Raw genomic sequence first — 9,583 nt, 5'->3', positions numbered from 1 at the left:
TAATCGACTATCGGCGGTAATTTATTGCAAGACAAAAATATACAAATTCTTTTGAAATTTACATATCCTCCACACTGTATTTGTATGCCTCGTCCTGCATCGCCTTGCGCTCGTTCTGTTTGTCGAACCAGCGCTGCTCGTAGCCATTGGAACGGTCTACGCCATCCCAGCGGTAGCCGGGACGAATGCCATAGCGATTCTCCGGAAAGCTGCCCTCGTACTTGGGCATCACGGGCTTGTTGTCCAGCTTGTCCTGTTTCTTGCGCTTCTGCCGCATGTACTCCAGCATAGGATCGTCTGCGTGCTCCTGCTCTCGCAGATGCCGATCCAGATCCTCGTCGTTGGCATAGCGGGCCACAGGCTTTGATGCCTCATGGGCCATTTCCTCGTGGCGCACCTTCAGGTCCTCGATTTGCTTTAGGCCCTTGCCCCACCGGTCGTACAGATCCTTCTTCTTCTTCTCGTGCTCTTCCTTGCGACGCCGCTCAGCGGGATCTTCCTCGGCCGCCTCGCGTGCCCTGCGTCCGCGTCTGCCCGTGCTGCGCATCTGAATCTCGGCATAGCGGCCCGACACTTCGCTGGACATCTGCTCAAACAAATTGTGCTCGCGGCGACGCCTCTCGTCGGACTCCTTCTTCAGGGACTGCGCATCCTGCAGGCCCGCACTCTTACCGTCCAGTGTCTTGGAGGCCTTTGGTTCGTGCGTGGGTGGAGGCGATGGGGAGGGCGAGGCCTTGGCCCAGCGGCTCTTACGTCGACCTGGCGGTGATTCCTCTTTGATGCGGGGCCTGCGTTCCCTGCTGGCAGAGCGACGCCTTCTGGGTGGACTCTGATCGGAGTTGCGTCGCCTCCGAGGCGCAGATAGGTCGCGTTTTCTGGGCGGACTCTGATCCGAATCTTTTCTCCTTTGATCTGGGGATTGATCGACATCTCTGCGTCTTCTGGGCGGGCTCTGGTCGGGACTGCTTCTGCGCCCTTTCCTCGGCGGGCTCTGGTCGGCACTGCTTCTACGGCCTTTCCTAGGTGGGCTCTGGTTGGAGTTGTGGCTCCTGCGTCGCCTTGGCGGACTCTGGTCAGAGTCGCGTCGCCTCCGTGGAGGGCTCTGGTCGGGACTGCTTTTACGTCCTCCTCGGGGTGGGCTTTGATCCGAATTGACGCGTTTCCGTCGTGGTGGAGATTGATCTTCATCTCGTTTGCGTCTGGGTGGACTCTGATCTGGGCTGCCTCTCCTCCTACGTGGTGGACTCTGATCTGCAACTCTTTTTCTCCTCGGCGGACTCTGATCAGGACTACGTTTTCTTCTCGCTGCAGAAAAATCCCGCTTGGGACTCAGATCCCTTGAGGTGCTGCGTTTTTCCTGCTTGATTTTGATGGCCAGGGGGCTTTGGGCAGAGCGCTCTTTCGTTGTTTTCACTGCAGTGGCTTTGCGACCCCACCTTTCCTCCTCATCCTGCTGATCAGCCGGCTCCTGCTTGATTCGGACAGCAGAGGCCTCCTCTTTGTTGTCTTCCTCTTTGACCTCGTCCTTGACGGCAATGTTGCGCCACTTGCTGCGCACTGCATCCGGATTATCCTCGATATACTCGCCCACTATTTGTGGTGCATCCTCGCCGCCCAGCAACAGATCTTCGTCCATTTCCATGCCGTCGTCTTCGTAGGCATCGTCGTCGATTATTTTCACTTTTGCAGTCTTTTTGTGCTTTTTCTCCTTCTTTTTCTTCTTCTTCTCCTTGTCACCGGACAGATACTTCTTCAGGTATGCCTTCTGGTCGATTATCTTGCCATTTTGCATGGACATTTTCAACAAGTTTATAATTAAGTTACTAAAAAACGAGGTTGTTTACGTTTTAGCACGAAGTTGTTTACAGTGTGACCGCGGATTTATCGAAATGTACCCGACCCTCAGAAATATACCTAAATATACCACCTCATCTTAAAAGTATACTGAAGTTGTTTACGTTTCGATACATCGATATGTATTTTAATGTTAGTGACATCGGTATTTCTGTGCGATAATTTGGCGGTTTATTTTGAATAAAAATTCTATTGGAAACATTCGCTTTTCTTAATTGTTGTTTCAAAACAAATATTATAAATATAGATGTTTTTTTGTATAAAATTCTTTAAAAAAAAAAAATAGATTTTTCTGCCAGCTCGCTGAAAAAAGATTTCTTTGACAGAGTTGCCGTACTGTCATAAAAAGTACAAACGTGTGGCATTATCTGGCAGTCGAAGGATGGCGAAAATTTGGTCTCTTAACCCATTAAGCGCCATGGTAAAGATGATATGCAAGGAGAATTTTCATGGAACTTAATTTTTTGTGGGTTACCTAAAAAATTTAAACTCTGAATACATAGGTTTCTCAGTGTTCCGAAAAATTATAATCGCGCAATAGTTTTGTACAGTTCTTGACAAAATTTCATCAGTATCGTAGATGCCGTTTAGGAGCGACCCGTAATGGGTTAAAACAATTAAAACATCAAATCAGCTTTTAAATCTTAAAAAGCTAATTAGAAGTAATGAATAAAGTCCTATTGTCAATAAAAGTATTTTTTTATTAAATTTTTGGTATCCTTAACCCCATCTCGTTCCCACCAACAGGTGTCCACAGCCACACACTGCTTTCTTTGTAAGAAGAGGTAGTCAAAAAGGAGCAAAAAGATTCGATCACGGCGCGTATCGGACCGGCTTAAAGCGCGAAAATTCGGTAGATCAGCCGGGAAAAGTTGTGAAATATATTGTACTGCAGTGCAGTGAAGTGTAGTGTAGTGGTGCAATGTTTAAACATTGTCAATAAAAGTATTTTTTATTAAATTTTTGGTATCCTTAACCCCATCTCGTTCCCACCAACAGGTGTCCACAGCCACACACTGCTTTCTTTTTAAGAAGAGGGAGTCAAAAAGGAGCAAAAAGATTCGATCACGGTGCGTATCGGACCGGCTTAAAGCGCGAAAATTCGGTAGATCAGCCGGGAAAAGTTGTGAAATATATTGTACTGCAATGCAGTGAAGTGTAGTGTAGTGGTGCAATGTTTAAACATTGAAAATTGCATAAAAATAGTGTTTTAGTGCAAGAAAAAAATCGTGAGCAAGTGCGAGGCAAAATGGCGGCCAGAAAGCAGATCGGCGTGTGAAAAAACTTTGAAAATGGCCAAACAATAGTGTTTTTGTATGAGACAAGATGCATAAGGCAAATCAGCGAAAGAAATATGCGGCGATATGTGAAAGTGAAGTGTATTTTTTGTATGCATGCATGTGTATCATCTATAAACACCTTATTTCGTGCAGAACATTTTTTTTCTTGTGCAAAATCAGCGGAGCACCCTTCGATTCCAGCGATTAGAAAGGCCAAACAAATGGTGTTTTAGTGTAAAAAAAGGTCAAAATCAAAACTGGTGGCGGACACAACGCAAAATGGCGACCAGAAAGCAAATCAGCGATAGAAATATATGCGCCAAGGTGAAAAAGTTAAAGAAGCGGAGGCGGTCACGAGGCAAAAAGGCGACCAGGAAGCAAATCGGCGAGGGAAATATACGGCAATATGTCAAACTGAAGTGCAATAAGTGTATTTTTTAATGGATCTGTTACACAAATATTTAAACACCTTATTTTATGCAGCAATTATTTTTTTTATGTGAAAATCATTTGATTCCAGCATGGCACGAGGTGTCTCTCACTGGAAAGAGAAAAGTGCGGGAAAAATGCAGATCGGCGGCAAAAGGAGAAGTGTAAAAGGAGTGCGAATATGAAAAGTGTGTCACATAATCATGTTTTATTATTTTTTTGAGTGTCTCTTTCGTTCATCGAACTCTGATTTTTTTAATGCTAAATAAAACCAAAAAAAGTTGCGCCTTGTGTGGGTAAGTTTTACTGTTACATTTTATTAACTGTTGCATTGTTTGCCCTTTTTGCAATTGAACAAATTCTGTCCGCCACACACACACGCATACATGCGAACACTCTCCTCTCCCACGCACCAACTCACACTCTCTCCCGTTCTAGCGCGCACTCATACATTCATGTCAATGCATACAAATGGAATTGATATTAGTGTGTGAAATATTTAAGCGCTCAGAAGGGCAATATACGACTGTGTGGGTGTGAGTGGAAGCTGTGCAAGGGCTTCTGTGTGCAAAAGGTGTATTAAGTAAAGGTGAGGTTTTCGCTCTGAAGCGATTTGAAAGCTAGATTTGGCACTTGCTGCCACTCTCTCACTCTCTCTCTTTTTGTCGTTCAACTAAAAAACAAGCAATTTTTGTAAGAGAAATGATTCTGAATACCTCACCTTATTGAAATATATCTTGTTTTTGGCATTTGCTTTCCCATCAATATCTTATATTTCTGTGTCTGCGTTTGTGTTTCTTTTCTGTTTTAGAGCGTGCAAAAGGGATATTTCTCTTCCGAAAATTTCAACATTTTTATTTTCGTGGATTAAATAAGTTTAAACTAAAAAAGTAGGGTATTTAAGGAGGGCTAGGGTTAAATGCGGCGGGTTAATGTGAGTCCTTCTCCTGTCACTTCTGGGCAAGGCATCCTTTTCTGCCAATATTTTTGGTCACAGCGCAAAACTCCACGATGGATACTCCCCAAAGGAAACAAAAGAGAATGCATTCTGCGTGGATCCACTGAAGCCAGGGTTTAATAGAAATTTGACAAAATTTGGGTATATTTTATTTATTAATTCCTAGGTCGAATCAAAATCCTGAATCAAAACCGTCCTATCTGTCTGTCAATCTCTTGGAAACCCTATATCTTGAAGACTATAGCGATAGTGTTTATTTTTCGGTTTGTTTCTGAATTCCGCCCCGACCCGTTTTCTCATTAGTTTGAAGTCTACACACAAAAATTTGTCTATTCAATGCCAAAAACGACTGCTCTCTGAACTTTGTTGTTTACCGAAAATTTGTCCCACATCTAACTGGTCTCATAAATTAGACAGGCACACAGATACGTACTCTGTATATGTATTGTATATGTGTTCATCAGTCCAAAACCCGAAAGTTTTGCTTACTGGAGAGCTAACCAGCATATAAATTTGACAGCAACGGGAAAAAGCAGCGCAAAATTAACAAAACCAACACAATTTTGCCCAAGCACACACACACACACCTTGGAATAAACAAAGAATTTTCATAAACTTGCAGCATGCTTTTCCGCAGCCACCAGCCAACGCCGCCGCCGCACAGTTTTCCACAGGCAAAAAGTGAGGAACCACACGAAATATTTTGTCAAGAAAAACGAGGCTACTGCCAGAAAATTGCGTCAAGCCAGAATTTATCTTACGCTGCGCCGCGCCCAGGCCCACCCCGCCGCACTTCTGTGGTGGGAGGGCTAAGGGAGAACTAGGGAGTAGTTGTTCCCCCTTGGTTTTTATCATATGAGTAATTTTTAATTAAAATTTTAGTTTGGCTTCGACTGGCACGAAAAAATGGGCGATGAAACCACAAAAAAAACGCGCAGAAAAAAGGGTCTTCCTTCAAATTAGTGTCATTCCTTTGGAGAGTTATTTTAATTATTAAAAATAAATATTTGAAATTTTGTTTGCTTAGAAGGAAAGGTTGGAATATTATACGTGCTGCGGCTTTAATACAACTTTTTGAAAGGCCCTATAATTTTTCCAAAGCAAGCAATGGTTATTACCTTATTCATTGTTATTCTAAAATCAAAACTATTCAAAATACCTCCCAAACAATAGTTTTAGATATGTACATTTCCCCCTTTTGAATACCTAAAAAAAACCATTCAAATATATTTTCTCTTACTTTTTTGCATCAACTGTACCCCACAAAACACGACAAATGTTTCATTTTTCAGGCAATTCTTGAATCAGTTCAAAGTTCAGTCGAAAATTGCCTTAAAGTGGTCTGCCCCCTCCCCTCTTCCACTTCCACTGCCATTTCCATTTCCTTCCATATTGAGGTAGTAGTTGTCGTAATTGCATGTTCGGTGTCTTGTCTGGAGTTTAGGGCCAAAAATTAAATGTAAATTTGCAAAACACAGATACTCGTACTCGTCCATGTGTGTGTGTGTGCGGCAGTGTATTGGCACTTGTCTAAAGATGTCTCTCTCTCGAGGGGGGGACATGGTGTGACTGGTGACAGTCGTGGACAGGTTTATAGGTACTGTGCTTGTGTTCTGGGGAATCGAAATTTGTGGAATTTATGTGCTCAAATGGAAGGGAAATTAATTGTAGGGGATAATCGAATGTATTTTATTCGATTTTCCAGTATTTCAAGTACTCGTTTGAAGAGGAATATCATTCATATTTGTGTGGAATATATTTGAAAGTTTGTGTATTTAAGTAGACTTTAAAAAAACCCAATTAAATGGCTTTTAACTTAGTTAATAAATTAAAAAATGATAAAATATTTTTAACAAATAATAACTAGTAATAATAACAAATGATAATAAATAATAATAATCATAATAATAAATAATAATAATAATAATAAAAATAATAAATAATAATAATAATAAAAAATTATAATAATAATAAAAACAAATAATCATAAATAATAATATCTAATAAAAATGACAAAAAATCTAATAACAAATTATAATAATAATAATAATCATAATAATCAATAAAAAAGCGGAGACAAATCGTACAAAAATAGTTTAGTGAACAAATAAATTATTTTTAAATTCGTAAAAATTAATAAAATAATCCTTTTTTCCGTTTATATGGGGAAAGTTTATGTTTTTATATCAAATGTAAATGGAAAATTGTGATAATATTATAAAAAAAATGAAAGTTTATTTTTTATTTATTTATGTATATTTTTTTTCATCAAATAAAATAGTTTAGAAAATTGATCAATTAATGTTTAAATCGTAAAAATTAATAAAATTTAATCTTTTCTTCGTTTACAATAAAGATTATTGGAAAAAATCCTCTGTTTTTATATTAAATGTAAATCGAAAATTGTGATAATATTATACAAAATTAAAGCTAGTTTTTATTTATTTTTGATATATTTTTGCATCGCATAACTAAATATCGAATAAGTTATATATTTTTGACAATAAGGCTAATATCTAATATACACTTCCCATTGATTGGAACCCATACTCTTCCTTAATAAAATTCCCAAGTGTTGCAACACTTGCAACTCCTTTAGTTCATGCCACAAAACACCTCAACAATGTATTGGCAACACAAAATTAAACTTGAAAATTTATTTTAACAAGGAAAAGTGGGCCAGAAACGTAGAGATGACACTTCTGTGAGGAGCAAGATCCACTCCCTTGGCTGTCAGGGAACTAATATCTGAAGAAGACCAATGTCGTCCATCCCCCCCCCCCCCCCCCCCCACACCACCCCGTCTAGAACTGGGATGGAAGGAACCAACAATGTTATTGATACCCTCAGCCCTACCCCCGAATAAACAAGAGGAACGGAACCCTTTTGGAAAGCAAATTCCCTCGAGCATATTGTCTTTCTCTCTCTGTCCCCCCCATCAAGAGAGAGAGAGAGAGACAGAGAGATTGAGCCTTCTCTGATGACAATAAACCAAAACTTCCAGCTGTTTATTAACATGTTTCTTCTGTGTGTTCCATTCTATATATAGACATGTATATCTAATGCCAAATTGACAATGATGATGGGGCTCAGAATGGGGGTGGGGGAGAGCGATGCTGGGGCAAGTGGGGCAGAAGTATCGCTTTACAAGTGGAAAAATTCCTTTAGGCCAAAGTGTGCATTAAGAAGATTGTTTTACTATTGTTGTAAGACACCCAAATATCTATACACAAATATCCATACACAAGGCAAAGTCTGTATGTATGTGTGTACCTTAACTACATGAATATTGGATGGGGCACTGAGAGAAATTTAGGAGTGAGAATATCTAGAGGGAGTAGAGGACAATTTTAAAGTTTTATTGATTTTTCAAAAGAAGTTCTGGTAAAATAATAAATTTAATAATTAAAAGTATTCTTACGGGGTATATTTACCAGCTTTAATATTTAATAAATCTTGTAATTAAAAATTCAAATAAAATAAATTAATTTTACAGTTAAAAAAAATTAATTAATTAAATGAATTAATTAATTAATACAAAAATAAATAAAATTAAAAAATACAAATAAGGAATACAACATTAAAAATGTCAATTAAATAATAAATAAATTAAATACAAATACCAATTAATTAATAAATGAATTCGATAAAAATTAAAAATATATAAATAATCAAATATACCTACTAAAAATATAATTTAAATATTTCATGAAAGAATAAAATTAATCAGATAGAATAGATTATAGATTACTAAATTAAAAAAATACAAAATTAAAATAAAAAAGTAACTATCAGGCAGGCTCCGTTTTTCATTTACTTTTGCGGATTACGTTTTCAGCCAAAACGTTTCGTTTTCGTTTTAAGGTGTTCCATTATCCACATATTTTTTTTATCGATATGTTACATTTTGAAGTCCGAATTAAATTGGGCGGGAAACAGCTGTGCTCACCCAGATTTTCTGTTAAGCGCATGTTACAAGCACAGTCTGAGCTGTTACATGCACATTTGTGCTGTTATACGCAAAAATTTATTAATTGCCAACGTTCCGATAACCAAATCGGAATGCGTCAGCTGCTTACACCAAAACGAAATTTGTTGTTGCTGTGGCCAATTTTTTCCGAGCCAAATTTTAGGTTGGGTTAAAATAAAATTATTTATAAAGAAAGCACAAGTTAAATTACCCTGATATAGGTATCAAGTTGATGTTAATGAATCAATAAGTCATCTATTTTTTTCCTTTGGCAATTAAGGTTCGTTTTGTTGTATAAAAAGCCGTTTACTTTTCATTTCGTCAACGAAAATGTTTTCGTTTTGAAAACGAAGAAATCTTGCGGAATGGGAAAAAGAGAGCCCCAATTTATGTGATTTCAAAAGTAAATCGAAAAACTTTTGTGAATGTGAAAAACGGAGCCTGGCTAAGCCTGGCTACAAACTAAGATTAAATAATAAATAAATTTAATCAAAACTAAAAAAATCAAATATATACCTACTAAAAAAAGTATTAAAACAATTATGGAAGAATTGTATATATTTTAAGATTTTACGATGTGCTATTACTGCGCTTTCTTGAGAATAATTTATATATTATAATATAACATATTACCAATATTTTTAATATTTAATATAAATATATATTATTTACTTTATTTTTTTATAATATTCTTAGGCACAAAAATCTTTAGATATTTTTAGATATAGATTTCAAATCAATTTTTGCCGGAAATATCCTATTTTTTACGCCTATCTTCCCAGTTTTTTGTCTTTAGAAATAAGTAAAAGATATGCTTAAAAAGCAATGTTTATATTTTATGTTTATTTTTTAAAAGTTTCCCAAAATCCACGACGAAATCCTTTGAAAATTTCTCCCAGTGTAGATTCTACACAAAACTTTTGCCCAAAGGCAGGATGCTGCCGCTGCCATCGTTGTCTTCTTTGCCTGCGTCTTGCTTCCTGCTACTTCGTCATGTTGCCCCCTCCCCCGCCCTCCTCCGTGTCCCCTGGCTGCCCCGCTCCTTGGGTTTTCTGTGGCAGCTTCCTTGGTGTTGTCATTCCACTCAACAAA

General features: G+C 38.1%; 1 protein-coding gene across 1 annotated transcript; it reads right to left on the bottom strand.

Moving 5' to 3' along the window:
* LOC6594257 (BUD13 homolog) lies at window positions 1–1,807 on the bottom strand. Its single transcript, XM_002019944.2, has one exon. It carries the CDS (start codon window positions 1,796–1,798, stop codon window positions 59–61), a length of 1,740 nt encoding a protein of 579 aa, XP_002019980.1. The 5' UTR covers window positions 1,799–1,807; the 3' UTR covers window positions 1–58.
* Window positions 1,808–9,583: the final 7,776 nt, after the last annotated feature.

The sequence above is a fragment of the Drosophila persimilis genome, unplaced genomic scaffold (genome assembly GCF_003286085.1).
Source record: "Drosophila persimilis strain 14011-0111.01,24,50 unplaced genomic scaffold, DperRS2 tig00003933-arrow-pilon, whole genome shotgun sequence".
Lineage (NCBI taxonomy): Eukaryota > Metazoa > Arthropoda > Insecta > Diptera > Drosophilidae > Drosophila > Drosophila persimilis.
The sequence above is the reverse complement of the archived record's forward strand: the minus strand, read 5'-3'. Positions and strand labels throughout refer to the sequence as shown.

Excerpts from the sequence above, each read along its gene's own strand:
- LOC6594257 (XM_002019944.2), bottom strand. The coding sequence starts at position 1,798 with ATGTCCATGCAAAATGGCAAGATAATCGACCAGAAGGCATACCTGAAG.